Source organism: Pinus tabuliformis, chromosome 1_1 (genome assembly GCF_031772625.1).
Source record: "Pinus tabuliformis cultivar Carrire ecotype Pingquan chromosome 1_1, CPIR1, whole genome shotgun sequence".
NCBI lineage: Eukaryota > Viridiplantae > Streptophyta > Pinopsida > Pinales > Pinaceae > Pinus > Pinus tabuliformis.
Genome location: NC_142297.1, coordinates 209,369,791 through 209,390,164, shown reverse-complemented (window position 1 = coordinate 209,390,164; position 20,374 = coordinate 209,369,791). Strand labels below are relative to the sequence as shown.

General features: G+C 38.3%; 3 protein-coding genes across 6 annotated transcripts; all 3 read right to left on the bottom strand.

Moving 5' to 3' along the window:
- Positions 1–224: 224 nt before the first annotated feature.
- Positions 225–1,528, bottom strand: LOC149212271 (uncharacterized). 3 transcript variants are annotated; one of them, XM_089391795.1, is made up of 4 exons: positions 1,309–1,528; positions 970–1,186; positions 853–900; positions 225–718 (listed from the first exon to the last, which is right to left on the bottom strand). In XM_089391795.1, the coding sequence occupies exons 1-4, from the start codon at positions 1,323–1,325 to the stop codon at positions 548–550; spliced, it is 453 nt and encodes a 150-aa protein (XP_089247921.1). In that variant the 5' UTR covers positions 1,326–1,528; the 3' UTR covers positions 225–547. The 3 variants fall into 3 exon arrangements, with proteins under 3 accessions (XP_089247921.1, XP_089247923.1, XP_089247922.1); XM_089391797.1 differs by having other exon boundaries at positions 970–1,093; XM_089391796.1 differs by having other exon boundaries at positions 853–1,093.
- A 5,603-nt stretch (positions 1,529–7,131) lies between these two features.
- LOC149212270 (TMV resistance protein N-like) lies at positions 7,132–11,407 on the bottom strand. 2 transcript variants are annotated; one of them, XM_089391793.1, is made up of 4 exons: positions 10,583–11,407; positions 9,376–10,498; positions 8,957–9,226; positions 7,132–8,674 (listed from the first exon to the last, which is right to left on the bottom strand). In XM_089391793.1, exons 1-4 carry the CDS (start codon positions 11,107–11,109, stop codon positions 7,190–7,192), a joined length of 3,405 nt encoding a protein of 1,134 aa, XP_089247919.1. In that variant the 5' UTR covers positions 11,110–11,407; the 3' UTR covers positions 7,132–7,189. The 2 variants fall into 2 exon arrangements, with proteins under 2 accessions (XP_089247919.1, XP_089247920.1); XM_089391794.1 differs by having other exon boundaries at positions 9,376–10,474.
- Positions 11,408–17,558: 6,151 nt separating this feature from the next.
- On the bottom strand, positions 17,559–18,185 carry LOC149212269 (uncharacterized). The gene has a single exon (XM_089388614.1). It carries the CDS (start codon positions 18,183–18,185, stop codon positions 17,559–17,561), a length of 627 nt encoding a protein of 208 aa, XP_089244740.1.
- Between the last annotated feature and the right edge of the window lie 2,189 nt (positions 18,186–20,374).

Here is a 20,374-nt window from a genome sequence, read left to right as displayed (position 1 = left end):
CAAAATAACCTCTTGAATCTACTAATGAAATCCTCATAATATTTTTGAAAAAGATGTTGAATTTTTAATCTATGCTGGTACTAATGAAATCCTGATAATATTTTTGAAAAAGATGTTGAATTTTTAATCTAAGGCGTCTAGTAGTGAAATCCTTATAATATTTTTGAAAAAGATGTTTAAATAGAGAATATGTAATAGAAGGTGTAAGTAAACCTCCAGCCATCTTTAAAACGCGATTATTTATTCAATTTATTAGTCCAAGTAGAAAATCAACGATTGATTTTATGGCCGTCAAAATCCCTAATCGAGTGAAGGCCTGGAACTTCAATGAATAGCACATAAGCAAAGTCATATCTTATGAAAACCCTAATAAACACTGGGAGGCAGAGCAATGCAATGCACAACTGGTATACAATTCTCCAGTCGCAACATGAGATACATAAAACATGGGCTAATGGAAAGGATGGAACCCCATCATAAACTTGATGAACTAACCATTTTCTTTTACAGTATGAGTTCAACTAATTTTCATTTTCTTTGTTGAACCCTATGCACAGTTATCTTGTTGATTGTTCAAGAGAAGCAGGACCCTCATCGCCTTCTTAATCCTACAGTGGCTATCACTGTCATAGAAACCAAAGCAGCCATCGACAACCTTTTCACAGACACAGACGCCGCTGCGTTTGAGTTGCTCTTTTGGTGGTTGTGGTGGAAGAAGCTGCTTACCACAAAATCCTCGTTCTCATTACTTCTGAATAATATTGTCTCTCAACGGAAGGAAATGGCGATCGATGAAGGTGGAGTTTTGACCTGAAGATGAAGTTTTGACCAAGAAAAAGGAGGAGCTCTGACCTGAAGATGAAGGTGGAGTTTTGCCGACAGTAGAACTCCCCGCGGTCGCTGTTGAAAGAAAGAGGCATAAGAATAAAAACTAAACGAGCAAAAAATGGTGTGAGGGGAAATACTTACTCTGCAGCATTGGCTGGTGCTAACATTCTCGCCACACACAGCAGGCAGCTCCATGGCTGTATTGACGTTGATGCCGAGCTGCTTAACGCTGTAGCGGTTGAGGAGATTATGGAGGCATGATGTCCTGGTCGATGATAGAAAGGAAGAGCAGAACAACACGGGGCATCGAGATTGATCAAGATTTGTGCACAATAGCAGCCTCCTACTAATGCAATACCTAAAAGGGATGGTGATGACTAATTGAAAAAATTCCCAAAGAAAACGGAATGCATCAAACTACCTCAAAAAGAAATCAGATGCTGAGAAATAAGATATTTCAGCATGTGGAATGGAATATACCTCAAACTGTTTGGCATCAGGCCAAATCTATTTTTGGAAACTTTTTTCTCTGCACTCCACCGATTGTTTCCATCCTTCACTTAAAGACCATGTTGGGAGCCTTGTCTCCACTTTCGGACACAATATTATAGGGACTGAAGTATTTTTTACCAGCTCTGAGCTCCTCAAGAAAATAATATGAATGGTGAAATAGAATCAGGTTCAGTGTCATCCCCTTTTTCTGCAACATAAGCATTATAGAGCTTTTTAAAGTAGGGAAAGAAACCTACACCAAAAGCAGCAGTCTAGTATAAAAAAGGCCACACAGTAAATAATATGAATGGTGAAATAGAATCAGGTTCAGTGTCATCCCCTTTTTCTGCAACACAAGCATTATAGAGCTTTTTAAAGTAGGGAAAGAAACCTACTCCAAAAGCAGCAGTCTAGTATAAAAAAGGCCACACAGTAGGAGTCTCGTTATGTAGCAAGTGGTTTGATGGACCAATTAAGGCGCTAACCTCCAATTGCAAAGGCAAACAGTCTGACTGACAGAGATCACAAACAAATGATATTTGCAAAAGCCTTAATTTTAATTAGAAAGATGCAGAGGGCAAAGAGAGCTGCCAAATACCGATTTAGAACTTACACATTTGAAGGAAATCAGCCGAAGAAAGAAAAACAAAGGAGCGACTCCGAAAAAACATCATCTTTTCATTAAATAAAAGTGATGACAATAACTTGTTTAGGTTATGCTTCCTCCTAGAAAAACAGTTTCGTCATAATTTACTATCAATGTATACCCAGCCCATATATTGTGGAGCAATTGAATTATATCTCGTAATTAACCATAGATATGTCAGAAACAGATGACTAGAAAATTGGTCAAACCCTGTTGAGCTCTTCTAATGGATTTTCACAAACTGGACTACTCCGTGTGAAATTCATCTCTGTTCAAAGGCTTCTTCATTGTAAATTTCCCTTCAACAAAGGCTAGAGACATTATTCTATAGGAGGAGAGGGACCATGGTTCTGGGGCTCCACGAGCCTCTTCGTCACACCATGGTTTCCATAATTTGATGCAAATACTATGGTTGTATCCAGGATCCCTGTATGGGTCCATTTACACAATCTCAGATTACATCTTTGGAACCAACAAGTCCTTGCAGGTGTTGGAAACACCATTGGGAGATACATTAAAATGGACTCACAAACACTGGAGGAAAGAATTTTCACTTTTGCACAAGTTTGTGTGGAAGTAGATCTCAGCAAAAGCCTGCCAGACTGCATACAATTGAAACACAAACATAGGTGCTGGACACAGATACTAGATTATGAAAATACAACATTTAGATGCAAAATCTGCTGGCAAATAGGACACCTACAAAATACGTGTCTTGAAGCCAAAAAAGATACCCCAATAAAGAAAAAAACAGGGAATCAATTCAAGGGATGACAATTTCCCCCACCATTGTCAGATGAGGAGGAGGAAGCTGAGGTGGAACATCCCATATCCAATGAGAACAACCAGATGGACAAAGAGCCAGAAGTACACGTAACAAATCCACAAGATCCGATGGACTCACAACGGGCAAAGATCAAAGATACCAGAGACAATGGATACCAAAGATACCAGATACAATGGATACCAGTGGATCTAAGATACAATGGATACCAGTGGATCTAAGAGACTATATACATCACACAATTCTAATTCTGATTAGGACAACCTTCAACATGAGGATGACACTCGCTTGCACTTGTATCAATGATGCTGACTCAAGGGGAGTGGCTCAAGGTTGAGAAGAAAAAAAGGAGAAAAGCATGACTTTTCTCTCCATTTGTACATTATTTTTTTGCTTTCTATAAACATATGATCAACACGCTTTGACTTGGTCTCACATCTACAACATATAATTTTGTTTTCATTAATAAAATTACGATTTTTCTTTAAAAAAAAAAAAACAAAAACAAAATTTTATAAAACAAAATACTACTTACATATATTGTTTTTCATATCCCATATTTAAACTATATTTAACTTATTAAAAAAATCATGACAAAAAGAAAAACAAGGAATTTACATCGGTGTATCTTCATATAAAACATAAAACAAAATTCTACTTCTCATATACCATATTTTACTTATAAAAGAAGTCACCCGAAGAAAAAAAACAAAGGAGCAGGTCACCTTTTTAGAACTCCAAAAAACATCATCTTTTCATTAAATAAATTTAATTACATTAAATAAAAATAATTACAATAACTAATTTAAGTTATATTTCCTCTTAAAAAGAATTTTGTCAAAAAATTACTATTCATATAAACATAAAACAAAATTCTACTTACATATATTGTTTTTATATCATATATTCTACCTATAATTCCTCATGAATATGGGTTATTCCTTCTGAATATCTGTTAATACAGCCCTTTGATTATTTCTAAAATACCTCTAAGCGACTTCAAAAAATATTACAATTTCACAAAATACATATGAAGTATATGTTATTCTAGAGGATCTCTATGATTCCTTCATTTACACAAATTAACGACTTAACTCTATAAAATCATTCGTTGCCCGCTCCGTGGACTTGCATTCATCCAACGAGTCGGGAGGACTGAGAGGTTTAGAAATTGTCTTCATCATGGAGAAGTGGATGGCAGTTATATTTTGTACGAGAACGGAGAAATTTGTCGAGCACTTAGACATCGTCTTCATGATTGGGAAAAGGATTTGAGAGTCAGATTTCTTGCGGCATTCCCACTCCACCTGAATTTTTATAATTTTTTGGGCAATTTCACCGCCTTGTTAAACTACACAGTGACATGATAGAAAGCAATGTACAAAAAAATGTGTGATAGAAGATAATGATGTCACGTGTAGCCATTTCCTCCTCTGTTTGTCAAATCATTGACATGAACTTTTTTTTCCAGACTTTGCAGAGCTCCACCCCTTGTTAAGTCATCGATATCAAAGCTATATGGCATGGATTCAGAAAGATTCAGCTGCTCTTCTTTGATTTCCTTCGATGGCGTTTTAACACTGGCTCTAATATACTTATTGGCCTCGAACCGACTGTTCTTGGACTGGAAGAATCCCTCTCCCCTGTTCTCATTTCTTTTTTGCACTCTCAGGGTCTATTTACATGGAACAAGCTCATTCTACATTGGTCCTCATCGACTCCTATCTGGAAGACTGTCGACGACCTTCATCTGCCTCCTTCCCTTTATCAGCCATGGGCATCAGCGGTTATGAGTTTCGATGGGAAAGGAATAAAGCAATCTGGGATCAATGACGTATTGGTTTGGTCGAAGTCGAAATCTACAATGCCAGTCACTGTCAAAGACCTCTACGCCGCTGCTTCGTTGTCTCTACAGCCGCTCCACATGCCTTTGTTCCCCATGAAGTTCTGGAAATCATCATGCTCGCTCAAAGCTACATTATTTTCCTGGTTGGTTTTTTCCAATAGGAATCTTACTTGGGAGGTATTGCAAAAAAAAGGCTGGACGGGTCCTGGCAGATGCGTCATGTGCTGCCAAGCACTGGAAACAAACTCCCATATGTTTTTTCAATGCCCTGTATCGGCCAAAATATGGTATGATCTTTCATTATCACATGGTTTTCCTCATCAACTTTTCTCCTCTGTTCAGGAGGCTTTCAGGTGGTGGAGTAATCAGAATCCAGCTTGGCGATCGATTTTTATCCTCACTTGCTGGTTTCTCTGGAAGTGGAGAAATGCTCGTATTTTCCAGGACTCTAATGCTCCTATTGATTCGGTGATGGATTCCATAACTGCACTGCTGGCTTTGGGCTGATATGTTTTTCTCTTTATTTTGCTTTCCGCACATAGCTATGGGGACCTCTACTTTTTGGTTCAATACCGGAAGGATATTATGCATTTGCTCATGATCTGTTGATCGAACTTGGTAACAGCTTCTTTTTTTATTAGGCTCATAGGTAGCGCCTATTGTTCTATGGGCTGCTCTGTTATTTCCTCTTATGTATGCAGCTGTATGCAGCTTATTATATTTCCTTAATATAATTTACATCGTGATTTTTCCTCTGAAAAAAAAGTCATCGATATCAACTCTACAGAGTTAGAGTAATGAAAACCTTTTTGGTAGTTTATTCAGCATATTTTTTTGTTTAATTCCGTAGGGTTTACTGCAAAGGATAATTTTCTACAACCAGAAGGTTTTAAAAGTTTTTTAAAACGCTGAATTTATATGTGGAATTAAAAATTGAATTTAAATAATAAAGTTTAAAATTTCATTAAATTTTTTCACAACAAAAACTCTAAAACCTATAATGTTAAGATAAATTATTGACATTAATTTTTCAGAGCTAATAGTAATTGACTGATTTTAATGGTATTTACAAGGCTAAACAACCTAAGGGAAAAGAGGATAATAACTCTAGTTCATTTTCATACTCTTTTAGATGTCCAATGTCCAATCTTTTGCTATAGTCTTCACTAGAAGACAAACAATCAAGTTGAACTTATCTTCAGCAAATAGATACTGCATGTTGTCAACATTTAAACTGTTTTCATTTAATGCAGAATCCTTTATTAAGATGCACATTCCATGAAAAAATATCATTTCATCCCACTACACCCTTACACCCTTATTGCAAAATATGCGAGTTAAATCTAAAAATAGAGAAAGATTAAGTGTGTACAAACCAACCTATTTTCATGAATCACATAAGTCGAATCCAACTAAATTTTGAGGGAATTCCATGGACATAATTTTTCTCTTGAGTTTTAGGATCATTTCAAATTGAATGAAAATTTAATTTATAGTGATAATAGATCCACATAATTTAGAAAAAAAAATTAATAATTATAAGAATATTTTTCATAAATATATTTTATTTGTGTATAATTTATTTCTTTTAATTGTCAATTACATGTATTTTTTTTAGTTATCAATAATAATATTTATTATCGTTGATAATTAAATTATTGTTCAGAAACTTTTCGGCAAAATCACATAACAAAGATTTGTTATGTGATTTTGTTGAAGAGTTTCTGAACAATGCTATGGATCACAGAAGTCTAAATTCCTTAATTAAATTATTATTATTATTTATTTAGAAAAACAATTTCACTATAGTACATCTTGATTCATGTCATTGTAATTTTCAAGTAAATCTCATACACTACATATAATCTAACAACATCACGAAAAATATTTTAATAATACACTTTTTAATTTACACCCATAAAAATCATAATAATTAAATAAAAAATTAAGTCTGGAAAAAATATTTTAATAATACACCTTTTAATCTACCCATAAAAACTATAATAATTAAATTGAAGAAATTGAATCTGAAACTTAATCCACTATTTCCATCTGTAATCTACGTTTACCATCCCAAAAACTTACAAATAATAATTAACTTATTAAATAAAAATAAAAAATAAAAATATTTACTAATTATTTAAAATATTAAAAAATAATATAATAGCAATTTTTCTTTAGCTTAATTGACAGAATGAGATACTCCCAATTTTATATTTAAGTGGCTTGTCGCTCATTCTATACTATGGTAATGCTGACTCAATATTTCTTCATACTTTATTCTTAATGGATTTTACAAAAAATTATATATAAATATATTTTCATTTTTAAATTATAAAAAATATTGTTTTATTCGTTTTTATACCTAAAATTAAATATAAATATCAAATATTTTTTATTTTGAAAAAGAAAATTCCAAAAGTTGAAATAATTCTTTAATCTTCCTATTACAAAACCCTCAAAACAAACATATTTATGTAGCAGAATCTTGTAATCAAATTGGCCATCCAGAATTGAAATAATTGAAAAATATACCTTCATTGGCCAACGAGAATTGAAGAAACCGTTTTTAATTGCCTTTCCATATGTCAAGCTAGTAAATCCCGCTAATCCCCACGTTGCTCGCCAACAATTCTCGTATTTCTTCTGCCCATGAGATCTGGCAATTCTTCACTCGTTGGCGCATCTGCTTCAATATTTCCTTATCCCATTGCAGTTTGGGACAACCGCTTATCGTAACCTCCTTTAACGACATACAGTGTTCAAGGCCTTCCAACTCTTCCAACTCAGAGCAGTCTACAACATACAATCTTATGAGATTGCTTAATTGCGCCAACCCTCGTATGCTCTTCTGCTTCTTACACCAGATTACATACAGGCCCTTCAAAGATACAAACATTTCCATGCGTGGCAGCGTCTCCAGTTTTGGGCACTGACCAATAAGTAGCGTTTCAAGACACCCATGCCGTTTTATTTTCCTCAAATTAGAACACCCCTGAAAAGATAATTGTTGGAGTGTATTCGGCAATGTTCCAACTTTCACAAGATCATCGCTGTCTGATACCTGAAGAATTTCAAGGTTGGGGCAAACCCCTTCAGCGAACCTTATCTCTGATATTTTTGTGCTTCCCAGTGATAACTCCCGGAGCCGAGGCAATGTTGGTGATGATTCCCCCTCTGCTTCATTAGCCTTTTCAAAGGGCAATTCGCGTAAGGGACATCCATATACGTACAACTCAGTCAACTGAGTTAACCGTCCAACAGAAGCCGGTAAACTTCTCAGTTCCCTGCAAGAACTGATTGACAATTTCTTCAAGTTCCTTAAGCCACCCATGGAAGACGGTAAACATTTCAATTCCCCGCATTGATCTATAGTCAATTCCTTCAAGTGCCTTAAGTCGCCCAGAACAGGCGGTAAACATTTCAACTCCTTAGAGTAGCAAATACTCAATACCATCAGGTTCCTTAAGTCGCCCAAAGAAGGCGGCAACCTGTCCAGGAAAGGACTTCCTAGCTCCAAGACTTCCAAATTGCGTAGCTCTCCAATTGCACTTGGCAATTCTTTTAAGTTTGTACGCCTCAACTTTAGTGTTACCAGGGACTTCTGATGTGCCACCTGCTGAGGCAATATTTCAATTTTCTCACAGCCGGAAAGATTTATGTACTCGAGCGTGCTTATTTTACCAAGTGCTTCGCTCGGGAGAGTTAATTTATTGCAACCATTCAAATCAAGATATTTCAGCTTCGTTAACTTTCCGAAGGACTTTGGAAGTCTGGCCAATTCCATGCAGCCAGTCAGATCAATATATTGGAGGTTTGATAAATCACCAAAGGAATCTGGCAATAACATCATATCTGTGCAGTTCCTCAACACGAAATCCTTCAACGATTGCAGACCACAGAATTCTTCTGGCAATTTTGTCATCGGCATATTGGCATACCATGGGTAAGTATATCGATTTAAGTAATTATAGCCATCGATCACGATCCGTTCAAGATACTTCAGCTGCCCTATGGACTTTGGAATATTGAAGAGGCCGGGTGCAAAAATCTCTAGCTCACGCAACTGTAAAGGTACCTGCAAAGAGATATATGATATAATCATAATTTTTTCTCATTTGGATTTTAAATTGATGTATAATCAAATCACAAATCAAAGCATGGAACATCAAATCCAGACATCTTTGTTTGTGACCAAAAGGATCCTCTTCTGTCCAACCATTTGAAAAAATCATTTATAAAAATCTACATTGTCTAATCTCTGGACTTCAACCTAGAACTTTAAATTAAAAACAATAACAATGTAGTGTGATATTAATATGGAAAATAAACATGCAAAAGGTGAGGAAACAAATTTTACCTGTGATTCATCTTGCCACAATGTTTCTAATTGGTAACCAGACACTTGTAGAACCCTTAAATTTTTCAATGGAATCGAAGAAGGCAAGGAGGAGCTGGGACACTTGTTCCAGTGGAGCCATATGAGATTTGGGAACTCTACTCTTCTCAAAATGCGTTCCAAGACATCATCTTCAATGTCAAGAAGTTGCAACCTTCTTATACAAGCAGCGCTATATACATCATCGACATAGTCATTAAGAACCATCCTAATTCCGCGCACGGTTATTCCCTGTCCATTTTTGGAAAAGAGAAGTTCGGAACTGTTCACTCTTGCAAAATCAATGAACTAAAACAATGAACTCAGATTTCTATTTTTCAAAATTTAACCAAGGCTACTATTGAATAATCTATAAGCTAATGAATGGATCGACTACTTACTGATGATCGCTGCAACAAATCATCGATGACGTTTTCTGTCCAATGCCAAAGACGACGCGGCAATCTTGAATCCTCTGCAATATCTCTGCCCATATCTCTAACTTGGTCATGCATATGTATCTTATTTAAACTGTCCACTTCTACAAGGCTCCTGTTCTCTAGAGTTTGAAACCCCCGCCTTCCCCTCCAGCCCGATCCGTCCCAGATTCTGATGGCGGTATCTCTGTTTTGTCCTATAAAAAAACATACAATGTCTAAGAATATTTGTTTCTCTTCTTTATTGAGGGAGTCATAGCTGGTTTTAAGCCTTTCCTTTATCTCAGTGGGAAGTATTTGTTGAAGACTCCCCAATTCATCTTCCCAGTCTGATCTGTCTCTTCCATAAAGAAGAGCCCCAAATACTTTCAAAGATAACGGTAACCCATTACAAGCTTCTAAGAACTTATCTACCAGACCTTCAAATCCTGGAAGTGGAGAGAGTTGGCTGAAGGCATGGGAGCAGAAGAGCTCTAGGGAGTGTTTCTTTTTAAGCCCAGTTAGCCTATATATTGATGAATTTTCAACTCTGGAGCTCCTCAGAACATGTTTATCTCTAGATGTAATCAATATTAAGCTACCTGAGCGGAGATCATGATTTTGAACTGGCAAAAGTGCATCGACCTGATTCACATCGTCTAAGATTATTAAGGCGTTAGAAGATTTGAGAGGCTCTATGAGTATACCTTTACCTTCATCAACACTGTCTATTGGCCTGTCATATTGAGACAAGTCCTTTAAAAGTTTCCTCTGTAACGAAGTTAAAGAGCCTTTAACTGCATTATCTCTAATGTCAGATACAAAGCAGGTTTTTTGATAGTCTGAATTCTTCCTATTGAAGAATTCTTTTGCTAAAGTTGTCTTTCCTACGCCACCTAACCCCACGATCCCCAAGATCTGAGGTTTCCCACTCTGCTGTTGCTGCAATAGGACTGTATCTTCAAAATCTTTCAGCTTCTCATCCAAACCTGTTGGATATTTTGCCACGACCAATTCTGCCCTTTTAACCATTTTCGACAGACATTGAACAAGCTTATCGAGCAGGTCCAGCTCCAATTCGTCACTAGTCATTGAAAAGAAAAATAGACTGCATTTGTGAGAAACAAAAGTCTACCTACATTTATCCGACATAAGATACTAACATATGGAGAGGGAACGTTTGAGGTCTTACCCATTGAGCACCTCCAGCTCGAAACCGCTATTGTCTGCTACACGAGAAAGAGCATTTCTCCAGTTTTCAATAGTGCTGGCGTCGTATCGCCGTTTCATTTTATGGGTTTGAGGATCCTTAGATTTCTTCTTTGCTAGCTGTTGTAGGGCTCGAGCATAATTTCCGTCGTTGCCCTGCGTCCACCGAACCTCTGCTGGTGTGACCTGGTAAAACACCGGAATAATGGGAGCCTTTGACTCCAACATCAATAGGAGTTCATTTAGGCACCAGCTAGATTCAGCGTATCTGGGAGAGAAGATCGCTATATGAACCGATGCGGTTCTAATAGCGTGTTCTATTTGAGAAGAAAAATTGTATCCCGGCTGCATCTCCTGTTTATCAAGAAAGGCTTTCAATCCAAGTGATAGAAGGCGAAGGTAGAGAGACCTCGCGAAGGTTTCCTTGACATCAGGGCCGCGATGGTTTATAAACACATCAAACCACTGATTGTTGTTAGGCTGAGCAGCGGTGGAAGAGGATGCGGCCATTGTCAACTGGTAGATAGAAAATAGAATTCGGTATGGGGTGATTAGAAGGATGGTCGATGCTATGGACGCAATTGCAATGGAAGATATGATCAGAAAAGCTCTGACAAATCGCAGGGAAGTTGCAGTGAAAAGAGGAGATGGTTTGCAGAGCTCTGTATAAACATTCAACCCTTCTGAAATTCAGTAGAAGATTGCAATAAATGATTAATAAGCGAGGGTATGTAAACCCTCTAAAGCGCGCTTCCAATAAAATAAAATGTTCCTGCGCCTTCACTGTCAGTCGTGTTTGCACGCGTTTTCTCGTTAGGTAGTGGCCGACCAATAACAAAGCCAACCGTATCTGTTCAGGCCAGTTGTAAAGGGGGCCATTCAAGAAGCGTGCCAAGTCTATCCGCCAGGCAAGTCTAGTCCGCAATTAACCTGATTTAGATTTGTTTGCGTTATTTAAGTGAAAGAGTTTTTAGTTCGGAATTTGGTAATCAGTTGTCTGTAATGAGATTTTTTGGAAGTTTTTTGAGTGAGTTTTTCTGGTCAAAACTGGGTAGCAATTTATTGGAACGGCAAGTTTGATAGCTAGTTTTTGCACAATCAAGGCTTCCCAGGGGTTTTTCAGGGTGCTGAGTCCAAATATGCGGTTAAAAAAACCCTTTTAACTCCAACAAATCAAGATTTAACCTCAATTTCTTCCGCCGGGTTCAGTCACCGGAATTTCCAAAAAATCACATTATAGACAACTCCATTTTGTAATCAATAATTTGATTAAGATTTACCAGTGTATAAAAGATACCTTTGAATCTTTATGTTTTGGAAAGGTTAAGTCTCCATTGCATTAAAGATTCTAAAGCAGATATTTATAGGAAACACACAGATCCTTCAACCTTGTCTTTCTTTTCTTTGTGTGAAATCTAAACACATTGTATTTGCAAATTCAACTGTGCATTGCCCGCAGGTTGACATGCACTCCAAATAGCATCTACAACAAAAGTGCTTTGGCAAAAGCTGTCAACCTGCACAGCGATGCAATGCATATGGAGGAGAGCTAAAATACATCCATTGAAATGACAAAAGTGGTCATCGCTGATCTCTGTACCAATGAAAAAAATAATGGAATGGACATCAGTCAAATAGATGCTCACCGGATGTAGAGCTGTCCCTGAAGGTTAAAAAGGACACCGTCACACACCGCCACTGAATGACAGATGCTCATTGCACGAAAGTGATTAGCACTTAAACAGCGAACAATCGCTGTAACTCACCCACTTACATGTTCCTCATTACAATATTTTAAACAACAAAACCTTATGGGTTTCCACACTATATAAGAGACAAAATGTCATAGCTCCATTTGATGCAGAAGTATTAATTTTTTGGGTTTAATTTGCGTTATGATATTAATAAAACAAGTGAAATCAGTGTGTACAATTACTATAGCTATTTATTATTTTTTTCCCAAAGAAAATCGTAACTTTTTATTAATATTGAAAAATTACATATAGTATATGCTTGACAATATATGTATTACTTGTCTTTTTGGAGTATATCCAGAATATCAACAATCCTATTTCTGGGAATCACTGTAACAAAAAACAAAAATTCACCACGCAGGGTGAAACTGGATATAAGTTCATAAAATTGTGTTCTGAAATATATACACCTGGCTAAATAAAACTATGATATATACATCATCATATGTAGCCGGAAGTCATAAAAAATTTAGGTGCCATCCACCCGATGATATATCTGATTTATGTATGGTCTATGATAGTATTGGTACTGTGTAGTATCCCTCTGCTCATGAATTATCCACTTTCCTCTTGGCAGGAACGTGACCTCCTTGGAAAGGCCGTTAGCACTATCGTTATGTTCCCTGTAAATATGATGACAAATAATGGAGTTAAAATGTGATTTGAAATGCTTCACTTCATCCAGAATGTTTACAAGTGTGTGTGCATGGCATCTTGTGATACTGTTGAACCAGTTAATAATAGTTTTGGAGTCTCCAAATATCTGAATATCTCTACAATCATGGCTAAGTGCAAAATGTAATAGATGACGAAGAGTGATCAGTTCAGAAAAATTATTCGTTCCTTCACCCAAGCCCAACTTGACTCTGAAGAAATGATGATCAGTGAGGTAAAGAAGGAAACCTCCCCCACACCCATGTTGTTGGGCTGCTCCATCAAAGAAAGCCCATGGAGTGGAATGGTCGATCGGATCGGGAGCAAGAGGTCTGCACGGTCGCGGCGAAGTATATTCAGGCAGTTCAAGGTAAGAGGAAACAATTTTTGTTGTAATGCTCTGCCACCTGATCACGTTGTCCTCAAATGTCATTTTGTTTCGTCTCAACCAAATAGCCTAGCAGATAATCAAAGGTAGACATGGAAGATTTGATCCTGCGTGCAAGCTGTTCTAGGCTTCCCAAGCTACTAAGACACTGTCTCCTTTCCATTCGCCAGTGAAACGAATCTCAGCAGCTACAGATCTCCATATATTTTTAGTTGTATCGCAATTTAGGAACAGGTGCTCAGTCGATTCTGTGTTTTGTTTACACAGAATGCACCAATGAGGTCCATTAATGGATCTGTGAGTAAGTGAGTCCCCGATGGGTACTTTGTTACAGAGAATGCACTAGAAGAAGAGTCTGGTTTAGGGAGGGGATTTCAGTTTCCATATGATTTGCCACCATCTTTGCATGTGTTTAGGTTTTTTGTCTTGTAGTAGACTCAGATAACCATCCTTTGGTGAGTAGATTCCAGAGTCTGCCATGCACCACATGAGTTCATCCGGTCCTTCCTTAATACTGATGTGTGACTCAATCAATGCAGAAGTATAATTGTTCCAAGAATGATGCCATTGAGGTGGAAGGTTTAGCTAAGATGTTGATTTCCATGCTTGAGCGAAAATAGAAGAATTTTCCTGATCTGCGATTTGAGCAATCACCCTAATATCTTGTTGATTTAATTGTAGGATGAGCTCTCTTAGGAGTTGGCATCTGCCTCCACCCCCTGTCCAGGGATCCTGGCCAATGCGCACTTTTGCGCCTGCATATATCCTCCATGCCAGGTGATTGCGAATGAGAGGGACAGAGTGGAGGAATGCTTTCTAAACTGAGGAAATGCTGGTCCTTTTCCATTGCAACATCCTTATCCAGTCCATTATTTGGTGTGGCCAATTATATTTATGATAAGAGACGGATGTCCATAGATTTTGTTTGGTAAGGAGGGTCCAACCCATTTTTGCAGCCAAGGCTTGTGCAAATAAGGTTAGATCTTTAAGTCCCCATCCTCCCCATTTCTTGGCCAATGCAATCTTGTTCCAGCTTACCCATGCAAAAACTCTTTTGTCCTGACAACCATTCCACAGATATCTGCAACATATCTGTTTGAGACGAGCCAGTGTACATCTGGGAATCCATGCCAATGCCATCCAAAATACCATGATTTGATAAGAACTAGTCTTCCAGCTGTGGACAAGAAGCGATGGCACCAGTTTGTAATTCTTTTCTCTAATTTGATTACCAACCAATTCTAATTTGCAATCTTTTGGCTCAGGGGCTTGATCCAGAAACCTAAGTATTTAAAGCCCTGATCAAGAGGATGGGTGCTATAAGGGAAATGTTGTGTTGCAAAGTTGGATTCGTGTGCAGAAGTGTGAGCCAAAGTGACTGTGGATTTCACATGATTTGCTAGCATACCAGTGGCCCTAAAGAAGATGGCTAGGATTTTATCGAAAGCTATCGAGTCACAAATGCTACCATCTAGAAATATCAGAACATCATCCACGAAAAGGAGATGAGTGAGGTAGCACTGTTCATTAATCTTATGCCTGAATAATCTGCCACTTTTCTTTTCATGATTGATTAACCTACTGAGACCTTCCATGATAATCAGGAAGAGGAGGGGGGGAAGAGGGCATCCTTGTCTAAGTCCTCTTTCAGCATCGGAAAAAGGAGAGGCAAAGCCACTAATAAGGATACTGAAGGTTGGCGTGGAGATGTAGGCCATGATCCAGGTGATGAATAGGTGCGAGAATCCCAGGTGGATAAGAAGCATTTTGATATAAAGCCTAGCTTCGTGGATCTGACGATCCTCTAGGAAGGCAAACTGTTCAGGTAAGATGTGATGAGATAGTATAGGTCTAATACGATTTGCAATGATCTTGGAAATAATTTTATAGAGGTAGTTGCAGAGTGAGATGGGACGTAAGTCATTGAAGGATGAAGGGGAATCTGATTTGGGGATGAGGGCGATGAAGGTAGAATTTATGGCATTGTACAGTTTTCCTGTAGTCCAGCATTCCTCCGCAACCTGGAGAAGGTCATGTGCCAAAAGATCATAGAAATCCAGATAGAACTCAATAGTCCACCCATCTGGTCCTAGGGTTTTGTCTTTTTTGAACCACTTTAAAGTCCCCTCAAGTTCCACGAGAGTTACAGGTGAATTTAGATCTTGCGCTTCCTCCTCCCCTACAAATCTAGGGAAATAACCTGCCACTTGGATGATATAAGCTAGATTGGCCTCTTGTGGAGATTTGTATAGATTCTGAAAGTGAGAGGCGCCTAAAAGAGAGAGCTTTTTAAAAGTGTCAGTGACACCTCCGTCTGGGAGAGGCATTTTCCATATCGTATTAGCTATCTTCCTTTCTTTAGCAAATTTCTGAAAAAACTTTGTGTTATCATCGGCAGCCTGCAACCAGATTGCTCTACTCTTCAGTCTCCATGTTTTTTCTCTTTCCTTCAGGATCTTATCTCTCTGTTTTTCGAGCTCAATAAGATGAGATTTCTCATTTGCAGATGCAAAACCCTTGTTGCTGTCATCCAAAAGCTCGTTCAGTATAGTTTCAATAGCTGATATGATCTGATCGTCCTTTAATTTTTTCTCCTTTGCCCAAGTGATGGATAAATGTTTTAGCTGTAATAGGTTGTGGCAGAATCCTTCAGTGGCAAATTTGTGACTAGAGATGGGATGGGATGTCCAATAGTCTAAGATCAACTTGGTATATCCCGGATCTTGGAGCCAACCATGATTAAATTTGAAAGGAGACTTTGGCTTGGCTTCAGGTCCTAGGATTTCCAAATAGATAGGTGAGTGGTCTGATATCCCTCCAGACCCAACCCGTTGTCTGTATCTATTTAGCAGCTGAAGCAAAGGCACTTTAATTAGGAAGCGATCAAGCCTTCTAGCCAGAGCTGCATACCCAACTCTTCGGTTTCTCCAAGTGGTCAAGGGCTGGATCATGGGGACATCAGTAAGGTTGTGCTGATCCAAAATGTCCCTGAAGAAATCTGACATAGGGTCAACTTGGGCTTGTGATCCCCAAGATTCCCCAAATCCTAGGGAAAAGTTAAGATCACCCCCTATAATCACCTGATCAACTGCTGTGATTTCAGTATTAAGAAAATGCTGCCAAAATTCATCTCTCTATTGACAGGGACCATACACAGTGATAACTCTAATTGTCATACCTAGATCGGCCGAGAATAAGTCCAATCCAATGAAATACATTTATGGAGCGAGGATCATATCCGATGGCTATTCCCCTTGATCTACTCACAACATCCAAAGAGAGGAATTTCCAACCAGGTTTAATGGCTGCTAGGGTTTGATTGATGGACTTAGCGTTTCCCAGGGTTTCTTGCAGCATGATAATATCCACAGGTTCAATATCAAATAACCTTCGCAGGGCTAGTTTTTTGGAGGCACTAGCCATGCCTCTGCAATTGAAGGAGAGGCATTTCATGGTGGAACCCTCCCAGGGGTGTTCATTGCTCTAAGAACCCCTTCCAGAGTGGATTGTTTACCAGAGACTACTTTTGCCCCGACCTTCAGAATAGCTTTTGAGAGATTAGATTTACGGCCCCGAGTCGCTTGTGTGATCGGCCCAGGGAAGGTGAGACCTAGGCTAGTCTGGTGGCTAGTGTTTGGGATGAAGCGAGAGCGAAGGTTGTATGTGTGGGGCAAAGCAGGATGGTTCATAACTGATGGTAGGGGGGAGGGGGGGGGGGAGGGAAGGGATGGGGAGGTGGTGGAGATGAGGGGCGGAGGCAAGGAGATCGCACAGGAAATAGCAGGTGACATATACAATGCAAATGAAGTATCTAATGATGCACTGCAAGCAAATGAGACAGAAGTAATATTAGAGATAGGGGGAGAAAAGAGAGATGTACCCGCTTTTCTTGTGGCCTTTGCAGCAACAGCAGCTCTGGCATGGGTCAGTGGAGGTGATGGCATTCTGAATTGCTCATCCGCGGATTTGGAGGATTCGCCTCGATCATGTGCTTTGTGAGCCGATACTGGGGTGCTGGCCTATTTAACTGTTGCTTTTCCCTTTTGAGGAGTTGGTGAGCTATGGGGGTCAGCTGATTTCATGAGTAGAGGACAATCCTTGTAGATATGCCCTACCTTGTGGCACCTCCTACATCGAAAAGGAACCCCCTCATAGTCCAGGATCTAGACTCTGGTGTAATGTCTCCATTTAAGAGTAATTTTCTCTTCCAGTCCCTCCCTCGTATCTAAATATACCAGAATTCTAGCCATCGATCTATTCTTGGTCTGCACATAGGTCTTGTCGTAATCCATATATGTACCAAGGGCATTCCCAATCCTTACAAAGACTGCTTCAGACCAATACTGTAGAGGTAACCCTGGTAATCGAACCCATATGGGGTCGGCGCCTATTTTCTCCCGTTCTGGATCAAATAATGGATTCCAATGTTTGAGAAGGACCAACGCCATCTCAATGTGCCAATATTTCGCAAGAACTAGCTCTGTGTAGTCTGCCTTGGAGAAATGCAGCGCGAACCATCCCCTTGCTAGATTCTGAACCTCTGGTAGCTCTTGGAGAGTGTTGCCCCAAATTTCCTTGACCCAGCTTGTTAATCTTGCCGCTGAGTATGCCCTTCCTCTGACATGCCCAACCAGTACCATATTGGCCTTGTCCACTACCTCTCCCATCGGAATGTCCTCTCCAAATATGATAGTGAGGTCCTTTGAGGTAGATTTCACACACTTGACTTTTCTCTTCCCGGTTCGCAGAGCAGATGGGTGTCCTTGTAGCGGATCTGTGCCTTCTTGCATTTGCAGAGCCGCTGCTTTGACCTTAATCACGAGCGTTTCGAAACTGCCTGAGGGGAGGGAGCTAGGGTTAGGTGGAATTTGGGGATCAGTATAAGATGGAGGTGGGTGAATGATCAAAGGGATCAGATTGAATGTTCGTGATGGAGGTGAAATAACCGTGAGTAGATTTAGGGTTCCAGGGGATAGCGGAGGGCAGTCAAGGCCCGAAGATTCAAGGGAGAGCGAGCCAAATTGTAAAGGGGATGAGGAATAACTAGGCAGAATGACAACCGGCGCAGAGGAAGGGTAAACCAGAACCGAGAGCGGTAGCAATTCAAAGCTGGTATGGTTAGGGTTAGGACTATGGAAGATAGACTACCTGTGATATGGGTCTTGGGAGTAGTCTACCTCCTCCTCGAAATCCATACTGTCCATGATGTCAAGAACCGCCACCGAGACCGCCGGAGAGACAGTTGACCGCGAGTGCTAGAGCCAGATGGCGACTAGTCGGGAAGGTTGAAACAGATGCAACAAATGTCGCGGTTAGCTACAATAAAAATGTTTTATCCTAATCTTTTGCTATTCGGCGATGCGCGTGCCTCCTGTCGTCCTGCCGCCACGTCAGAGCCATACCTCCCATAACTACAATAATGATCTATTGAATAATATTTTGTAAGTTATTATTTTGGCTATTTATTATATTTTTATGTGATAATAAATTTAAGTAACTTTTAAATAATATTATTTATAAAAAAAATATTAATTTAAAGAAAAATAAATAAATAATATTAAATTTACTATATATTTTATTGTAAATAAAAAATAACTAAAATATTAATTTTTAAAATTTTATAATAAAAATAACTCAAAAATACATATAATAAATATAAAAAATTAAAATCATATAATTTTGTGAAATAAAATTATATATATAAAAAAAGTTAAACAAATCTATCTTACAAAAAATTAAAATCATCTATAAAAACAAAAAAGTTAAACAAATCCATCTTTCAGATATGATTATAAACTGATATTTTTCAAATCCATCTTAAAAACATCATTATAAGCTAATCTTTTCAAAAAATAGAGTTAACCTACTTCTACATGAATTGATATGGTCCTAGTGGTATATAATTAAATTGTTTTTATGTAATACAAACAAGTTACATATAAAAATTATGAAATCACTTAAAGTAACATTGTTTTGAAATGGCCCATGCATGATGTTTCAAATATACAATGATTGAGTGTATTGTTAAGACACTCTTTGATGCTAAAGTCACTGGTTCAAAATAGATGGCTAGTCCCACTTCCTTAACTAAAAAAAAAAGCATTGCTCTAAATCCAATCTATTGGAACGATAAAGGTGCAGTTGAGGTGTATTGGACTTGATAATGTTGCATTGGACATAGAGGATGTCATGAAGGTGCATTAACATTTTTGTTGTGATCTCGAGTGGCACCGAGGTCAATGTAATTTCTAGTTGGGGGTTGGGGCTAAAAGAGGCAATTTTGACCCTAGGAATATATTGGATAAGATTATGTATAAGATGCAAAGACATTATCATAATGATAGGAGCCATGTGACCTTAAAAAAAATGGTCATGTGTGTGATATAGACATGCTAAAATGGATAGTATATCTCAAGGCCGAGACCTAACTTTTGAATGGATAGGTAAATAAATGAAGTAAATATACTTATGTGGACCATGTGGTAGGATTACAATAACGACCTCAACCTAAGTAAAAAATTATGTTGGAATATAATATGTAATGGTTAGATGTCAATAGATAACACAATAAGGGCTATGATTTCACTAGAGGGGAAGAGGAAAGCGGGCATATAAGAAAGAAAAACCTTTATTACTATGTTTTGACCATGTCATTTATTTTCCACCATTTGCCTCAAATGAAGCCATCCAACTCCATTTGTCGGAATTCCTATACTAAGAGTGGTGGGAATGAATTAGTATAATGACTCTTTTTTCTCTTGTAAATCCAGTCAAACATCATGAAACATCAATCCCATGAATTGAACAGGTGGTTAACCTTATGGGAGAAAACCACAAAATTTATTTATTTGAAGTATTTTGTAGACACCAACCTGTTATTACATCAATACCTCCAGATAGTTTATAGACACAATAGACAAGAGAAATAAATCCCCTCTACTTCTTTGTAGACACCAATCCCCTCTGCTACTTTGTAGGC